Source organism: Cornus florida, unplaced genomic scaffold (genome assembly GCF_030987335.1).
Source record: "Cornus florida cultivar Cherokee Brave unplaced genomic scaffold, ASM3098733v1 CherokeeBrave_3.0.0_Hap2_Chr11, whole genome shotgun sequence".
Classification (NCBI taxonomy): Eukaryota; Viridiplantae; Streptophyta; class Magnoliopsida; order Cornales; family Cornaceae; genus Cornus; species Cornus florida.
Window position 1 is genome coordinate 96,052,159 of NW_026775581.1, and position 18,792 is coordinate 96,070,950.

At 36.0% G+C, this 18,792-nt stretch overlaps 2 protein-coding genes across 6 annotated transcripts; both read left to right on the top strand.

Moving 5' to 3' along the window:
* Nucleotides 1–1,081: 1,081 nt before the first annotated feature.
* LOC132286079 (protein TOPLESS) lies at nt 1,082–12,035 on the top strand. 5 transcript variants are annotated; one of them, XM_059788334.1, is made up of 29 exons: nt 1,082–1,254; nt 1,499–1,586; nt 1,850–1,955; nt 2,048–2,227; nt 2,346–2,459; nt 2,563–2,721; nt 3,226–3,403; nt 3,485–3,608; nt 3,700–3,806; nt 3,882–3,941; nt 4,054–4,219; nt 4,352–4,461; nt 4,576–4,645; nt 4,766–4,839; nt 4,949–5,044; nt 5,159–5,254; nt 5,386–5,513; nt 6,495–6,729; nt 6,817–6,978; nt 7,061–7,165; nt 7,399–7,545; nt 8,530–8,640; nt 8,733–8,909; nt 9,010–9,138; nt 9,258–9,353; nt 9,951–10,139; nt 10,244–10,410; nt 10,861–11,070; nt 11,670–12,035. In XM_059788334.1, the coding sequence occupies exons 3-29, from the start codon at nt 1,876–1,878 to the stop codon at nt 11,695–11,697; spliced, it is 3,498 nt and encodes a 1,165-aa protein (XP_059644317.1). In that variant the 5' UTR covers nt 1,082–1,254; nt 1,499–1,586; nt 1,850–1,875; the 3' UTR covers nt 11,698–12,035. The 5 variants fall into 5 exon arrangements, with proteins under 5 accessions (XP_059644317.1, XP_059644318.1, XP_059644316.1 ...); XM_059788335.1 differs by lacking the exon at nt 1,499–1,586 and having other exon boundaries at nt 10,861–11,122; XM_059788333.1 differs by lacking the exon at nt 1,499–1,586.
* Nucleotides 12,036–14,942: 2,907 nt separating this feature from the next.
* On the top strand, nt 14,943–18,443 carry LOC132284264 (GTP-binding nuclear protein Ran-3-like). The gene is made up of 8 exons (XM_059786352.1): nt 14,943–15,073; nt 15,174–15,243; nt 15,460–15,516; nt 15,634–15,751; nt 17,181–17,270; nt 17,363–17,542; nt 17,638–17,715; nt 18,114–18,443. Exons 1-8 carry the CDS (start codon nt 15,071–15,073, stop codon nt 18,181–18,183), a joined length of 666 nt encoding a protein of 221 aa, XP_059642335.1. The 5' UTR covers nt 14,943–15,070; the 3' UTR covers nt 18,184–18,443.
* Nucleotides 18,444–18,792: the final 349 nt, after the last annotated feature.

Genomic DNA, 18,792 nt, shown 5'->3' on the forward strand with positions numbered 1-18,792 from the left:
AAAAAGACTCTATTTTATGCCATCGATGACTTTAATTGTATTATTTTGACAATAAGTTTAATAAGTAATGCTCAATATAATTATATATATATATATATATATATATAACAGTGCTTCAAATGACTGCTGGCCAACAGAGGTAGACTGAGAAACTATAAATGAGTAGCATTATAACAATAGATAGTTTTAGACCATGTGGTTAAGTCTATTCGAAAAACTTTTAATCAAGAAAGTGAATTATTTAAAATTTATCTAGAAATTACGAAGAAGCCAAAATGAATTTTCATTAGACTGCAACACCCAGTCCAAGTGTCCTATGGTTAAAAAAATTCGGAACAGTTGACTGTTTCAAGAAGTTAAAAAGTGTTCCCATTTCCACATCCCCATTAATGATAGGTGCATACTGCCACACAGACAATGGAGCTTTGTTCTGAAGTGTCTGTAGCTTCGCTGGTTAATTATGATTATTAAATACGTAACAGCTATTTGTGCCAATAATTTCAACGGCATTATCTTCTCTCCCGATTTATCGGCGATAAAATCAGTCCTCTCTCAACTCCCGAGATCTGTCTTTGTCACTGCTGGCCCATCTCATCTCATATCCACAAAAGTGAGGCCCATGGCAAGTTTCGTAATATAGGGAAGAAACAGGACCAAAGTTTATGAGGTCGTCCGAGAGATCTTGTCGTTTTTAAGGGTATCTGAAAGGAGTGAACGTCGCTGTCTCAACTTTCCCAAACAGCTCCTATGAGGTACACTTTCCTCTATCTTAATCCGTTCGATTTATTCTTAGATGGGTCCCACTACTAATCTACGGTTATAACTTTAAAAAAGACGTACACTATGGAAATAGAATAACCTTACACCGGGTCTCAAAGCTGAAGGACAGTTGTCAGATGGAGATTCCGAGCCGATGAAGTCGGAAAAAATGTAGCCGGCTTAGTGGGACCCAACCATATTATAAAATGTATATAAGTCATTGAACTTATGATAAGACCACGTACTTATCACCCTAATAAGTCGTACTGCTGATCTTCCTCTTCCTATAAAAATCGCCATTCCTGCAAGTAATGTCATAGTAGTATTTTATTTTCTCCGCACGATAGAGTAGAGAGAGAAAGACTTAGGTAGAGAGACTAGAGAGAGAAAGAAGAGAGAGAAAGAACCTCGAGTTCGTCGTCTCTCTCTCCATCTCTATCTTCTGGGTGGTGTTGTCTTCTCCCTTCAATCGATCTCTTTGTTCCTTTTCTGAAGGTAAGCCTCTGTTCTCTCTCTGTTGTCCGTTGTCGAATATTTACTTTCAACTGTTTTGCTCTTTTTCTTTCTCACTCTTTACTTTTTCTCTATATATATACCATATATTTATATCTATTGACCTGCTTTTTTACATTTGCCCTCTTATTCTTTGCATCTACGATTCCAATGGTTTAAAGGGTCTTTCATATTTCCGATCCTTTAAAGAACCCTAAAATTTTCTCTTTTTCCAACCTGATTGTAGCTCATATGTGTGCTTTTGTGCTAAAACTATGTGACGATCTTGTGGAAAAATGATTTAAATTGAGGATCAGTTTAATGATCTAGTTCTGGTAAGAGTTTCAGATTTCTATGCTAGTTTTTTATTTTAATTTTTATATTTTATTTAGGTTTATGTTTTGTGCTTTATTTTACTTTATTTATTTAAATTTCGAAGCTTGTGCTAAATACAATAAATAAACCTTCCTGTAGCTGACCCATTTTTTAAATTTTAATACTATGTATATTTGCAATTTTTCTTTTTCTTTTTTAATTTTTTGGGTTTTTACAGATCTGTTTATATTTTGGCTTATTTTTTGTTCATCTGGTTTTGCAGAAAGTTGCAGACCGGGCGTGGTTACAATGTCATCTCTCAGTAGAGAGCTTGTGTTCTTGATCTTGCAGTTCCTAGATGAGGAAAAGTTCAAAGAGACTGTCCACAAGTAGGTGATTTTTATCGTTGTGTGCACATATATAAATCTATATTTTGTCCTTTTTGGTAATTTTATACTAATATTGGGTTTCCACACAACAGGCTTGAACAAGAATCTGGATTTTTCTTTAACATGAAGCATTTTGAGGATGAGGTGCATAATGGGAATTGGGATGAGGTCGAGAGATACCTCTCTGGTTTCACGAAAGTGGACGATAATCGGTATTCCATGAAGATATTTTTTGAAATAAGGAAGCAGAAGTATCTTGAGGCATTGGACAAGTAAGTTTATAATTATACGAAGAAACTATTTTTCAACTATTAATGCTTTTATTGTTTATAGTTTAGATTTCTATGGTAGTATGGTGTATATTAATGGGAACATTTGAATTTGTAATAGGCATGATAGGCCCAAGGCTGTAGATATCCTTGTAAAAGATCTTAAAGTTTTCTCTTCATTTAACGAAGAGCTTTTTAAGGAAATTACTCAGTTGTTGACATTGGAGAATTTCAGGTATTAACTACTCCATGCTTGATTTAATTTGATTCCAACACAGCTAGCTGCAGAAAATGTTTTGAAAATGGGTTTTTATTATTTATTATTTATTGCATTTTAGGGAAAATGAACAGCTCTCCAAGTATGGCGATACAAAATCTGCAAGAGCAATTATGTTGGTTGAGCTCAAGAAGCTTATTGAAGCAAACCCCTTGTTTCGTGACAAACTGCAATTTCCTAACTTGAAAAATTCAAGGTTACGGACTCTCATTAACCAAAGGTAATCTCATGAAAGAGGCTTTTACATCCAGTACAAATGTCAAATTGAAACAACTGCAATTGATTTTATAGAATCGAAACCAATTTGATGTGCTTTCTACAGCATTTGAAATGATCATATCAATCTTCTTTCGCATTTAAAATGAGTCCTCATGTTTAAACCATAGGATTGTTTCACAACTTAAGTTGTTTGAAATGATCACTAATCATCTTAGGAAGATCTCCTTTTCAGGTTCAGTGTGCACTTTCAAATGCTATGTAGAACAAAGCATAATGGTCCAATTAACGGGACACCTGACTTAGCCATTACCTAAATTATCTTTCAGTTTTGTGCTGTTGAATGTATAATCGTGATGTTGGGGGTGGCAAGTTCAGGCAACCTAGATAAATACAATTACTTTGCGCTATCATACATTGGCAATGGCACAGGCGCTCATCGCATACCTCAACTATTTAAATTACTACAAAGAGAAAATTGACTTTTTAGTTTTTACTTATCTTGCAGCTTGAATTGGCAACATCAACTTTGTAAAAACCCAAGGCCAAATCCGGACATAAAAACTTTATTTGTGGATCATACGTGTGGACAACCAAATGGAGCGCGTGCTCCATCGCCTGCAAACAGTCCATTGCTGGGATCCTTACCAAAAGCTGGAGGCTTCCCACCTCTGGGTGCACATGGGGTAGGTATTTGATGTAGTTGGTTATCATATCAACTCTGTTTCACTGTGGTTCTCTTATTGTGTTTAATTTCATGCGCTCAGCCTTTCCAAACTACACCAGCACCAGTTCCAACTCCACTTGCCGGTTGGATGTCTAATCCGCCGACTGTAACTCATCCAGCAGTTTCTGGTGGAGCTGCTGCTCTTAGTGCTCAATCAATTCCAGGTATCTGATTTTCCTTAATCTGCCAAGCTGCCAGGTTTACTATTTTAAGGCTCCATTCTTAAACTATCATGTGATTTCTTGCCCTGTATAGCTGCTTTGAAACATCCCAGGACTCCACCAACTAATCCTTCTGTAGATTACCCATCAGGGGATTCAGATCATGTAACCAAAAGAAGGGCCATGGGGATGTCTGATGAGGTAAATTATGTCTTGCTGCATTCACATTCACAATTATTATTATTAAACTTTTTTTTATTTTTATTTTTTTTTTAGGTTAGATTCTCAGGAATACACACTATTGCCCCTATGGGACTTGAACCCTCAATCTCTAATGTGAGGGGAAGAAGAGATACTACTTGAGTTAAAGACTCGGTGGTATTCTATTATAAATGTTATTTCCACTTTTTCCTCACCAAATGTCTTGATTCTCTTTAAAAAAATGCAGGTAAATCTGCCCGTTAATGTAATGACTGTATCATTTACGGGTCACGGTCATAGTCAAGGTTTTAATGCTGCTGATGACTTGCCCAAGACTATTGCAAGGACTTTAAATCAGGGGTCATCTCCTATGAGCATGGATTTCCATCCTGTTCAACAGACCCTACTTCTAGGTTTGGTGTTTTCTAGAGTTATATTTTCTTGTTTTAACTTCTAAAATGTGACTTTTGCATGGTTATTGATGTCATGTTCTTTTTCCATTTCAAGTAGCCACTAATTCAAGTATTCACATTGTAATGCATCAGTTGGCACCAATGTGGGGGACATAGGACTGTGGGAAGTTGGTTCCAGGGAGAGATTGGTTCTAAGAAATTTCAAAGTTTGGGATCTCGGTGCATGTTCAATGCCTCTACAGGTCTGACCATAATTCATAATACAAAATGACACAAATTATTATATGTGACCTATTCTTAATGCTTATATAATTGTTATATCTGAAACTGTTAACATATTTTTCAATGGAATCCAGGCATCTCTAGTTAAAGATCCTGGTGTGTCCGTTAACCGCATTATTTGGAGCCCTGATGGTACTTTATTTGGTAAGCTCGAAAGATATTGAGATGCTTAAATGGTAGATATTTATATATTTGTGTATGCGTGTGTTTGTGTGTCTGAACTGGACTGATATTTAATGTGTTGTCTAACCTTCTATTAAACAGGAGTTGCGTATTCAAGGCACATTGTTCAGATATATTCTTATCAAGGAGGTGATGACGTGCGGCAACATTTGGAGGTATATTTAGTCCCAAGTTGCTGACCACTAAATATTTATTTTTTCTGCCATCTTTTTGGTACTGTTGGATTTTGCTAGTTTGCATGGTTACTTATTTATTTATTTCTAGATTGATGCTCATGTCGGTGGAGTAAATGATCTGGCATTCTCTCATCCAAATAAGCAACTTTGTGTAATAACCTGTGGTGATGACAAGACCATCAAGGTTGGGTTGCTGTTAACTTGCCTAGTTTTTATGCACCAAAGTTGATAATTATATCTTTAATTGTAGGAAAGTGGAGAAGTTGCAAGTCCCCTTTCTGATACTTTGTAATTTCAGGTTTGGGATGCCACTACTGGTGCAAGACAGTATACTTTTGAAGGTCATGAGGCTCCTGTCTATTCCGTCTGCCCTCACTACAAGGAAAACATTCAAGTAACAACTCCATTAGGCGAACTTCTGGCTTTAATGTTTCAATTAAATATTTCAAGCTCTTCATATTTCTCGTGGACGGTTTTCCATACTGCTCTTATTCCTGATTGCATGTTTATGCTTTCATGTTTCAGTTTATATTTTCAACAGCACTGGATGGAAAGATAAAGGCATGGTTATATGACAATTTGGGATCTCGTGTTGATTACGATGCCCCTGGTCGCTGGTGCACGACAATGGCTTATAGTGCTGATGGAACAAGGTTGATTAACTGACCCACTGTCCAATACTACTCTCAGTCACTTATTGTTGCATGGTCAACTGTAACACACACACACACTAATAAAATTGCACATGCACATCAGAAGAGAAGTGATAATCTTAATTGAAATCTTTATACATATAATTTTTCATTCTTCATACTTCTGCACTCTCTCTCTCTTGAAGGGGAGGAATTTTACAAACTATAAATAACATATGGATCAATCCATTTTCACAGGCATGTAACAAAATTTTTAATCACCTATGATTTATCAATCTGTATGTATAGATATATAAAAGATGAGCATAGAGAAGGCCTTATTTCATATCTAGTATAACCCCAAAAATTGACCAGATAATTAAGTTGAATCTCTCTCTCCCCTCTCAAATTCAGCAACTCAATCTGGACCAGGCTCTTCTACATTGGAGCCTTCCATCCGCTGCTCAATCGAGTGGCAGACAGCCTGCCATGTAGGGGAGAACGGATCTCGAAGTAATTAAAAGAGTCCGGTGCAAAGCAGTGCCGTTTTGCGCTGAGTTTTATAATAAAAATTGAGCATGCATAATACCGTGTTTGTCTCTCTCTTTCAACAGTTAAGTTGCTCTCTCCCCCTTACTTCCAGCAGATCGACTCTCTCTTTTCTCTCGTCTCTCTCCCCCAAGTGAAGGAAGACATATTACGATTGATATCGTGTGAAGAACTCTCTCAAGAATCTTGCATATATAAATATATATATGTGTGTGTGTGTGATTCCCACTGGACATTAACATGAATTTAAATAGTTTTTTTGTGGGTTTAGTACAAATAAATTTTTTTTACCCATAAACAGAATAAGATTTAAATACCTATTTACTCTCTCTGTCTTTTTTCTAAGTCACGTAAATCACACAATAAGATTTAAATACCTTTTACTCATCTTATCCTATCTGTTAAACTAGAAATCAATAACCATTATTTTTGTGTTGGGGGGATATATTGCAGGCTGTTTTCATGTGGGACCAGCAAAGACGGGGAGTCACATATCGTTGAATGGAATGAAAGTGAAGGTGCTGTAAAGAGGACCTATCAAGGGTTCCGAAAACGATCTTTGGGTGTTGTGCAATTTGATACAACTAAAAACCGGTTTTTGGCTGCTGGTGACGATTTTTCCATTAAATTTTGGGATATGGATAATGTTCAGCTCTTGACCAGCATTGATGCTGATGGAGGTCTTCCAGTAAGTTCATTATGATTGACATTATTTTTAAGAAGATTTTATAAATGCGGTGTGGCCTGTGTCTCATTTTCACCTAATAAATTCAAGGCAAGTCCACGCGTCCGCTTCAACAAGGATGGCACTCTCCTGGCTGTTTCTGCTAATGAAAATGGAATCAGAATTTTGGCAAATTCTGATGGTCTCCGATTGCTGCGCACATTTGAAAATCTTTCTTATGATGCTCCAAGAGCATCTGAAACCATGACTAAGGTAGCAGTTATGAATAACTGATTGTTCTAATGACACACCACTCCTTGAAATAGACTTTCCTAACATGTTTTATCTGATGCAGCCTACAATAAACCCAATAACTGCAGCTGCAGCTGCAGCTGCTGCTGCTGCTACTAGTGCAGGACTTGCAGAAAGAGTTGCCTCTGTTGTTGCTATCTCTGGAATGGTTTGTGCTACATGCTTGGTTTTCCTTTTTATGTCCATCAAACATTATAATGTTACATCTTTCATTGACATTGCTAACTCCTTTGACTCACACTATGTATTTTATAAGAGCATCTGTGTTTGTCTATGCAAATAAATTTGTTGTTTGGTCAGTATGTATAATAGACATTAGTGTAACAAATTTATATTGTTACTCGAAATACATCAAGTAACATGTAATTTTATTATTGCTAGAATGGGGATGCGAGAAATATGGGGGATGTGAAACCTAGAATAACTGAAGAAAGCAATGACAAGTCAAAGATTTGGAAGCTCACTGAAATCAGTGAACCTTCCCAGTGCCGGACATTGAAGCTCCCTGAAAACTCGAGAGTAACCAAGGTATACTTTTGACTAGCCAACTTTTATCCATGAGATACTTCAACATGTCAATGCTTTTGGTCATGCTAAGAAATTACTATGGCTTTTTTGTAATTTTCCCAGTTTCAGCAGAAATCTTTTCATCATTGCTCTTATATGGTATCTTAAACAGAGTTTAAGTTCAAATCTATGGGTGCTTACAAGTGGAATAATGCTGTCTTACATAATTTCATAATGCTTAAGTGACATGACATATATTTGGCACCCTTTGGAAGTAAATTTGATCCCTCAAATGAGGATCTAATCATGAGCAATAAAGAATAGACCATCAGTTATGCACAATGGATGTATATAGTTTTGTGCAAGGGGGCATAAGCATGGAGCTCAAAAACCAAGGCCAGAATAAGCATGGAGCTCAAAAACCAAGGCATCATGCCAGAAATTATAGATGTATCCTATATAACTTCAGCTCTAGTTTCTCTCTGTAAAACCAAAGCCAATACCAAGGTGATGGGAGGAGTGGATTGGGTACAGAGATATCATTTCGCATTTGCACAAAGTGACTGTTGTCACTCAAAACTTCAGTCTCACACTTGGCAGCCCAAGCTCATTGCACCAAGCAATGGCCTCTGCAGTGGCATCTTATATTATATTTCTTTCTCTGCAAAAATATGATAATTAAATGTTCTTTTCATAAAAATACTCGCTGGACTGGTATATAAGAATAACTAAAATGTAAAGAATATATGACAACAATTTATCCCCATTGTGGACTCTATATATATCTGTGCAGTTCGTGTAGGAATTAAGTTTATTTTGTTAATGCAGGAAGAAATTTTTACTAGATTGAAAAATTTCAGAAATCATCAGTATTTCTCTTCTTTTTTTGGTTGGGGGTGTGTGTGTTGAAAATAGAAATCATTAGTTTGTCTAGTCATTAAGATCTTTTTGTCCCCATTCTCATTTAACAAGGAGAAGTTTCCACATTCACTTTAATTACTGCAGATATCAAGGTTGATATATACAAATTCAGGAAATGCTATCTTGGCATTAGCATCAAATGCCATTCATTTGCTTTGGAAATGGCAGCGAAATGACCGTCATTCAAGTGGCAAGGTCTGAAAGATTCAAAGAAAGTTGTTCTCATCTATTGGTCTTTTCTCTTTAGTTTGTGAAAATGAATTCATAGTGGATTCTGCACTGTGTAGGCAACAACCAGTATCTCACCTCAGATATGGCAGCCAGCAAGTGGCATTTTTATGACCAATGATGTTACTGATAGCCCTGAGGAGGCCGTGCCCTGCTTTGCTTTGTCCAAAAATGATTCATATGTAATGTCTGCTTCAGGAGGAAAGGTTTCTCTTTTCAATATGATGACATTTAAGGTGACAGATGAATCAAGATTTTATGTATTTCCTTGGCCATGGTTATTGTTTATGCTTTAGAAATTTTTGAGTAATCTCAATCTCTACCTGGCAAGTGCAGACGATGACAACTTTCATGCCTCCGCCACCTGCAGCGACATTTCTTGCATTCCATCCCCAAGATAACAATATCATTGCTATTGGCATGGATGATTCCACAATCCAGATATATAATGTCCGTGTGGATGAGGTCTGATACAATTTTTAAGTGGGAAATTGTGATGTGGTTTATGGACAATTGTTATCAGCATCATGGTTTAATAAGAAACACTTGTTATCTAATTACTGAAAACCGTTTCCTTGATGCAGGTCAAAAGCAAGCTCAAAGGTCACTCTAAAAGAATTACTGGCCTTGCCTTTTCTCATGTACTAAACGTGCTAGTTTCATCGGGAGCAGATGCTCAGGTTAATATTCTTTCCAGTTTCCATGCGTGCAGATAACAGTTATGGCCACTGTAGTTACACTGAAGTAACAGAACTGGGTTCCTATTGGATTTCCCATTATCTGACTTTTCAAAGTCCACATATTTCAGTAGAGATCATTAATTCAAGAATATTGCAAATGATTTGGGAATTCTTATATAAATAATTCCAATAAGACCATATGAGGGTTCTTTTCACCCATCATGTTGTTTATTCCCTCTACAATTTACTGTGAAATTTACTACCAATCATGTGGCCTAATGGAATCTCCTCTCCTTTCCAAGCGGAAGGAAGTGGAATGTGGGAGTTAATTATAAAAAATAAATAAATTAAAGAATATAGACACAATTTGTCATTAAAATTTTCCCCTCCCTCATCTATATTCAAACTAATGGCACGTGTTACATTGAGTGATTCCTGATCTGGAGTTATCTTCTCTAGATAAATTCTCGTGTCTTTTGAGACCTCCAATGTGGAGCTTACTCCTTACCAAAAAAGGAAGGAAAAAAAAAGTGAAGCTTAGTCAAACATTTAATATTAGTTCCTTCATCACTTGCTTTTTCTCCTTTTCACCTATAGCTTTGCGTATGGAACTCCGACGGATGGGAAAAGCAAAAGACCAGATTCTTGCAGGTTCCAACTGGGAGGACACCAACAGCACAGTCAGACACTCGTGTGCAGTTTCAACAGGACCAGATGCATTTCCTTGTTGTACACGAGTCTCAGATTGCCATATATGATGCAATGAAACTAGAATGCACAAAGCAGGTATCTTCTTTCCCAAATATACTTTGTTATGGGAGTAACATCTTTCAGCCTTTATTTACCGAAAAAAGCATCTTTCAGTCTTTGATGCTTTCTTGTTTTTTCAGTGGGTCCCCCGTGAATCTGCTGCCCCAATATCTCATGCAACATTCTCGTGCGATAGCCAGCTGGTGTATGCGAGCTTCTTGGATGCAAGTGTTTGTGTATTTACTGCTGCAAATCTCCGACTGCGATGCCGTATTAATCCCTCCACTTATCTTTCATCCAGTGTCAGGTACTATCCTAACCTTTATTGCTTTCAGATAGATATCCAACTTTCCTAGAATGGCATGCCTGTTGATGAAGCTTATTTTAATTGTAATACATTTCAAAATATTTTGATTTTGGACTTCTTATTTCTCTGTGATGTCATGAATTTTGGATTAAAATTTATTTTATCGGTTAAATTTTCAAATTCCAGATTTTACTTTTATTTTTATTTGGTGCAAATGCTATATTGGAACTCCTAATATGCTCAAGATTTTTCACTTTTGCCTTAAAGTGAACCCAGATGATCTTTGGCCTTGGATATGTTTCTTGAGTACCAAGTGACAGTTGAATTCTGCTTTATATTATGTCCATTTATCTATTCTCGTATTTTAAGTTAGACATTGAGTGATAAAATCATGCTTTATCTCTTACATGTGAACATTGTTTATTACAACAATTTCCAATTTCACTGCAGCCATTCAAATGTCCACCCACTCGTGATTGCTGCACATCCACAAGAACCAAATCAGTTTGCTTTGGGTCTATCAGATGGTGGAGTTCATGTATTTGAACCTCTTGAAACTGAAGGCAAATGGGGATTGCCGGCACCAGTTGAGAATGGGTCAGCAAGCAGTGTACCAAATACAACAGCGGTTGGAGCTTCAGGCTCAGATCAACCTCACAGGTGATTGAGTGGCCTTCAGAGTTCAAATTCTTTCTCCCCGTTTCAAATTTAGGTATGCTTCTTATTTGACTCGTTGCAGTGATTGTTTGTCGAACGCAGTATATTTTGAGAACTGGACATGTCAATCCAACCAGTTGATGGAGCCGTCACCAAGTTTTAATTCAACACCAAGGTTGAGTCATTCAAGGAACTGGTGAAAACGGTATTCCTGGTTGGGTTGGTAAATTAATGTCCCGTTTCCAAAATATAGCTGTTAACAACCACCTCTTCTAAAAGTTTAAGTTGACGGGGAGTGTGTAATATCACTAGCGTGGCCTTTCATATATGGCCAGACTTCTCTCAAAAAATGGACCATAACATGTGAACGTGTTATAATTATAAGGGAAGTGACAAGATTCGTACATAATTGTCCGCTTGGGTGCCATGCCAATTCCGGTAAAAGCTTAGAATGATGGAGTGGGTGTACCCTTGGATTAATATCATGACTAACAATAGTTTCATAATTCTGTTGTTCTAGTGTTTATTTTGGCCCTTTCTTAGTTTCTTATACATCTTTTCTTCTCTTTTTTCCCCCCTTTTTTTGGCCCCACCCTGTGCAGTTCGAGTTCAGGATATGTAATTACTTGATGATCGACATGCAGGCATTAGATCTAACATGTTGGCTAAGGTAACCATATATGTAAGCTAAATACTTTTTTAGAGTACCAGTAGTGAATGTTTTCTTCTCCTAAAGATGGAGTGTCTCAAGGAAGATGTTCTGCTTTTCCTTCTCTATATATGTCTCTCTTTTATTTGTTAAATACCGGTGCTGTTCTTGTACGTATGAAATTGGCCTTGGCCTTCGGTTGGAAAGTGTTGTTACTTAGAATCTGTCTCTGACCATGTCTTTGTCAGTTATCAAAGAGGAGCACCAAAAATGAAAACTAGGATGTGGCTCATGATTATATTATAGGATTATTCACTTATATTTTTGCCACTAACAAATTTGTTAACGCATTACTTTATTTGATTTTGATTAAAATAAATCAACCCTTTTTTTTAAAAAGGGCATAAAAGTAGAACATCTGTCCAATTACTCAAATATGATTTAGTGTTTGTCAACATCAGTATTAAACAAGGAAAAGGCTAGCAGGTGCAAGATATGCTCACTATGAAGTATGAACTCCACTTTAATGTGGATTCAAGTATCTGAACAACTAACTGATAATGGATTCAGATTTCGCTAAATTTGGTTATGGGATATTAATGCGTAAGCAAATATATATATATATATACGCGCGCGCGCGAGCGTGAATGTTTCTTGTGCGTAACGGCAAAATATGCATCAATCTGTGGATCAAATCAAGTTACTATCTTCATCCTTGATATCCTGAATAGTGTGTACTACGATTTCCTAATTCTTAGAACTCTCAATCAAAACTAGAGTTGAGAGTCGTTGCAATTTGAAAACTTTTCTTTCTTTACCATCCATCCTAATCGCAAAAGTTGGCAGGCAATGACATGATTGGAAATTAATTTTATTCTTTACAAGATGGTTTTAGAGAGACCAAGCACAATCCTTTCACATCCTTGTCCCCTCGTTTATGCTAATTTTAGGGTTCATTGGCATAAAACCTCCAAGAAGTATAAAAAATTGTGCACACACCTGCATAAACTTGTCCTTGAAAAATAAACAGTCAAAGCATTTGGTTTTTTTTAACCAACAAGAGAAACATATCAAATAGAAAAGGAAGGATTACAGTCAAGAGACAGAGAGTCTAAAAGCCATTTAGGCCGGACATCCCATTCCAGATTACCACACTCGGCCGCCAAGGCCTTTCTGCTCACAAGATGAGCTACACAGTTACCATCTCTAGGAACCCAAAGAAACCCATTACAAATAGTTAGAAGATGAGAAACATCATTAAAAACAACATACAAAGCCTCAACAGAGGGTTAAGAATCATCACCGGCTTGCAGTCCCCTTCAATAATCACATTTTGATAGCCCCAAAGATGAAGCAGCGAAAGAGATTCGCGGAGGACCAAGCCCTCCAGCCAAAGATGGGCCAGCAACATTGGAGAAAAAAACTGAGGCCACTTTCACGGGATGTCCCAGGTGATTTCCTAGAATTATCCCACCCCCACAGTCAAAGCATTGCTCCTCTTCTCAAGGAATAACATACAAATTAGTTTTGTGCAATTAACTTTAAAAAAGGTTTGGTAATTTATATGAATCATTCAATGGTCACTCAAGCTATTGGCCTTATTGAGGACGGCTAATTACCGTCGCTGTCTTTAGAAGTCACATATGTGATTGGTTGAAAAAATAGATTTATAAAACAATATTATCCTCTTTTGTTTATTGATTATTTATTTTCTTTTATCTAGGGCTGCAACTCGGGTGGGCCTAACCCGAAATTACCTGAGCCCAGCCCAAAATTTTGTGAGCTTGTGCAATGTTTTTCTAATTTCGATTTGGACTTGGACTATATATTTTGACCCCGAATTCAATTCGGGCTGGGCTTGGGTTGATATTGATGAAACCCGAAACTTAACCAAAGTCCGAAAATATTATTTATATTAATAATTATATTTAAGTTATGAAAGCGTAGTAGCCAAGTTAATAGTGTGCTTGGAATTTATGTTTAAGGTTTCATGTTCAAGTTACGGATGCAGCATCCTTCCCTTTGAATTGTCTTTTAAAGGATTCATTCATTCTTTCTTCTTCTTCTTCTATAATTTACTTCAATTAAAATTTATAGTCATGATAATCCACATCTAAAGAATAAATTAATAATATTTACTATATACATAATCCATCATCAATAAAAAAGACTACTGAAAAAAAGAAGTAAAGAATGAATTAATTAGCAGTCCTCGGCCTTATTTGCAAATTTTTACTCTCTCATTCCCAAAATAAACGTCCATCTTTTCATTTTTATCCGTCCCACAATAATTGTTCCATTTGAAAAGTGTACTATTTTTTATAAAATCACTATGGTAATTCATTCACTACTAATACTATATATATATATATATATATAGACTCCAAAAAAGGAATAAATAAAATGGGACAGGGAGAAATAGTTTAGGGGCTAGCATCTCCGATCGTTGTATATATATATATATTGTAAATCTGATGTGTCATGATGAATTTATATAAAAATTTTGAATTATTTAATTTTAATTCTAAAGGTTGTTTTATACCTTTTTGTGTAAAAATATATCTCCCAATGACAATCAACCATATGTCATACCAGGACCCCACATAACTTTTACAAACCTACTTAATATATGTTTGATTTTTTAATGGAACGAGAAAGAGGGATGAGAAAGGAAATATGTTAATCTGGTAGTGTAAAAATGCTGTGTAAAATGCACAACTTTTTTACACATTGGTGATATGGTAATGTATCTTAATAGACTGCGGGAGATGGAAAAAATTTGCATATTAAAGGTGACAGCGTATATTTTACACAAGAGTATTTTAACAATCCGCTGGAGATGCTCTTAATTTTAGTACTTTAAGTGCAATTTTTAAAATTTAACTGTATCAAAAGAAAAAAAAAAAAGAAAAAAAAAAGAAAAAAATTGACTTTACCTATCTGTGGAATTTTCTTTTACAGGTAGTACTATTTAGAATCCAATCCAACAAAAGGCCAATTCTGGTATCTTTTTGTTCCCTTTAGGCCCCAATTTTAGTATCTTATCGTTCCATTCAGGCCCTACCGAACCTTGTTGACCCATATCCACAAGGCACAAAGCCCACGAAAGGAAGTACAGTACACAAAGGCCTTGCCAAGTGTAAGGTCCACATTCAAGCGGTGTTTTGAAGCGGGATCTAATCCAACGGCAGAGAGACTCGCGTCAAACAAAAGCCACCATAAACCCTTCAAAAGCCCATCACTTTAACCAGACCCTCCCCCTATAAATACCCAAACCCCTCTCTCTTTCTCTCTCCATTCAAAAATCAAATTCTTCAGCCTCCACACTGCTTTCTTCAGACGCAAAATAGAGAAATGGTAAATCTCTCCGCATTTTTCTCTCATTCTCATTTTAGATTTGGGTTTTCATTGGGATGAACTTCAGATCGCTTATGTTTGTGTTTATGTGTGCGTACAGGCTCTTCCTAACCAACAAACTGTGGACTATCCAAGCTTTAAGCTCGTAATCGTTGGCGATGGAGGCACAGGTGCTTGTTTCGTTTTCAGCGTTTCGTTTCGTTTGAGTATTGTGTGGTTTTGATCTGCTTTTTAGTTGTTATATACTTTGGATCTGATCTTTGATTCAAATCGATTGTTTTTATTTTTATTTTATTTTTGATTCAATCGTTTGATCTGTTGTGTTTCTTTTCTTTTTATTTCTTTGATCTTGAAATTGACCTATAGATTTTTGTATAATGTTCCAGGAAAAACGACGTTCGTAAAAAGGCATCTTACAGGAGAGTTTGAGAAGAGATATGAGCGTAAGCTATCTTTCCGTTCTGTTGCTTATATATATATAAATGGAATAATATATATACATATTTATATGTTTATGTAGATGATTAGTAAATTGAATGGAAGGAGTTCTTGATTTGCAGCGACGATTGGGGTTGAAGTTCATCCTTTGGACTTCTTCACAAACTGTGGGAAGATAAGGTTTTATTGTTGGGATACGGCTGGGCAGGAGAAGTTTGGAGGACTGAGGGATGGTTATTAGTAAGTTATCTGTGAATGTTTTCATTGTTTATTTGTTTTTATGCCCTCGATGCATTAATTATGAACAAATATTTTGTGTAGCTGTTTTTTTGTACGTTGTTTGTAGATTTTTAGTCACTGTATATGAAAGCCTATTAGATATTTACTGCATTTGGATATATTTGTTCTGATTTATTTAAAGGAATAATCTTAGAATATTATTTTTTGATCAATGAATCTGTAGAAGGCTACCTATTTATGTATGTCTTAATCTTGATGTAGATTAGGAAGTGATATTCAAGATTTGCCTGGTTTAAATCATGTGCATTATCATTATCATTAAAATAGGTAGCTGTATACATGAGTTAAAATTATCATCTAAGAGGTTCACTCCTTTTTAAAAGTTGCAACTCTCGCACCCTTACAATATATATGTTGGTGATATTGAAAGCAGCTTGAGAACATGGATGGTGAGATTTTACATTTTGCGCAGTTTTATTTGGTAAGTAATTTATCTCGCTTCACTTTCTTGAGATGCTACGTTGTTACTTGGTTAGGATATCTGTGTTTGAGCATCTTTCAGCTAAGGAAGTTTTGAGGCCAAGGACTTCGAATGTTGAGAATTATTATCTTATGAAGATTGGATATTTATGTTTTGTCACTGAGTTTTTTTTCTTAATTATTGGTTTAGTTAGTAGGGGTTGTCATATTCTCGGTGAGTACACATAGCCCCGTGTGTCTGTGTTAGAGAAACTTTGGCAAGTTAACGATTCATTTGACTTGTTTGAAGTTTATGCTTATAATTATGTGTCACATGGTTTTTATTTTTTAGTTCAATTTCCATCCTGGAACTATAAACCAGCAACCATTTATTCATTTTTTGTATCCCAAAGGACATTAATTTTTTGAAATTTTTGTTGTTTTTGCATAATTTTTATGCATCCCTAATCATTTTATCTCATACTGTCTGATACAAAGTATCACTTTTCTTAGATAATATCTGGGTAGGTATTCTTGCCGAACTGCTCTGCAGGTTGATGAATGGGGTTGCTTGTCTTCAATGTTTTTTCACAATTAGCTATTGATTAAAAGTAATTTATGTGGTCACCTGTGATAGATATTAAACAATTCTGCTGGAATAAGGTGCTGAAAATTTGTCTAAGTTGCTTCTTAAAAGTATCAAATTGAACTTTTAAATTCCTGAACCACTTTTATGGCTCCACTTCCTCTATTGCTTTTACTTGATGTGGGCTGCTTTAAAATTTTCATTTCAACTTGCTCAATACTTCTTAGATGCTTTGTTTCTGCATTTACTTAACAAAACCAACATGACTAATCTGCCTCCAGAATTTCAGTCAACTTCTTCAGTAGCTGGTTTTACTTTTAAGTTATTATGATTTCTCCTTGTATGCATCCACATTAATGTGCTCTTAATTCTTGATCTATACAGTATTCACGGACAATGTGCCATCATAATGTTTGATGTAACTGCACGTTTGACCTACAAGAATGTTCCGACTTGGCACCGGGATTTATGCAGGTCTGTTTTATGGGTCCTTTTGATGAGTCCTTATTTATATTATTGTTACATTGAAAGACAATTGTAAATAAACTTTCTGCTTTTAATGTTAGGGTGTGTGAGAATATCCCGATAGTTTTGTGCGGGAACAAGGTTGATGTGAAGAATAGGCAGGTGAAAGCAAAGCAGGTCACGTTCCACAGGAAGAAGAATCTCCAGTACTACGAGATTTCTGCAAAGAGCAACTATAACTTTGAGAAGCCTTTCCTCTATCTTGCTAGGAAGATTTCAGGGTAATTTTACATAGAATGTTGTTCTTTCTTAATTTAGGTTTTAGTGCTATCCTATATTTGAGGGGTGTGGGTAAATCAATTACTCAACCTTGCAGGGATGCTAACCTTCACTTTGTTGAGTCACCTGCTCTTGCTCCTCCAGAAGTTCAAATTGACATGGCTGCACAACAACAGTAAGTAGTTTGTGTCCTTCTGTGTACATTTCCAATTTAATTTATTTATTTTACTTGTATTGTTAGCGTGTAAGATTTAGTTTTAATTTGGGGGATGAGTACAGAAGAACAGTTGAGTCTTGTTGGGTCTGGTTGAACAGCGGCATTAGTGGGTTATGCCATGTGTTACAGCCTTGAATCATCTATGTAAAAAGACCCTTAATCTGCCTGTGAATTTGTAAACATAAAATCAAGGTTACAGATTGACATTACGATATAAGATTAGATTTAGGTTGGAAGTGCAAGAATACATTGTGATTGCTGGACTTGGATTTTGAACAAGAGTGTCTAGAGCTTTTGTTCCTCTGTTTCCACTTGGTCAACACGTACATTGTAATCTGGATTTGTTTACGTTGCAGGCATGAGGCTGAATTAATGGCAGCTGCTGCACAGCCCCTTCCTGATGATGATGATGATGTATTTGAATAGAGAATTCTAAATGAGGAAGCTTTCTCCCATTCAATTACTTTGGAGTTTGGACAGTGACCTGAAGCGTGCAGTCTTTGGGCATTCTCTGCCATCAACACTTTTTTTTTTTTTTTTTTTAGATGGTGTTTTGGTGACTAAAACATTGAGTTGTAATATGATATTAATTTTCAATATTCTCACATGTTAGATGTTTACATTGTCTAGTACTAGTTGACTTAAAAAACTGTTTTTTTAAAAATAGATTGCTCCTGCCAAGGCAAGCATGCGTGTTGTGGTTTATGTGGATGGTTTCTCACAATTTGAACGCATGACCCCATCTGCTGAGATAGATTATAGTTGTGGTGTAACTCAGCGAATTGAACCGTCAATGATATCTGTTATTCTGTTCTAATGTGCTTCATAATATTGAACAAATTCAGCAACGAGTTCCTGGATAGAGTTTAAATTGAGAGAGCCTGCTAGCAATACAATGATATCGATTAATCTTTATGTATGTCAAAAATCTATCTTCAGTTCTTTACCGGTATTTATTTGTTTGTTGCAAAGGGAATCTATCTTCCCAAGTGGAGACCGAGAGTCTACTCTATCAACATTTTAAAACAGAAATGG

What these genes read in the sequence shown, in the direction of transcription:
- LOC132286079 (XM_059788334.1), top strand. Translation starts at nt 1,876, where the DNA reads ATGTCATCTCTCAGTAGAGAGCTTGTGTTCTTGATCTTGCAGTTCCTA. An exon ending in TAGTGCTCAATCAATTCCAG is followed by an intron (nt 3,609 to 3,699) that starts GTATCTGATTTT and finishes TGCCCTGTATAG; the next exon opens with CTGCTTTGAAACATCCCAGG. An exon ending in CATCGGGAGCAGATGCTCAG is followed by an intron (nt 9,354 to 9,950) that starts GTTAATATTCTT and finishes TTTCACCTATAG; the next exon opens with CTTTGCGTATGGAACTCCGA.
- LOC132284264 (XM_059786352.1), top strand. An exon ending in GTTTGAGAAGAGATATGAGC is followed by an intron (nt 15,517 to 15,633) that starts GTAAGCTATCTT and finishes CTTGATTTGCAG; the next exon opens with CGACGATTGGGGTTGAAGTT. An exon ending in GGACTGAGGGATGGTTATTA is followed by an intron (nt 15,752 to 17,180) that starts GTAAGTTATCTG and finishes TGATCTATACAG; the next exon opens with TATTCACGGACAATGTGCCA.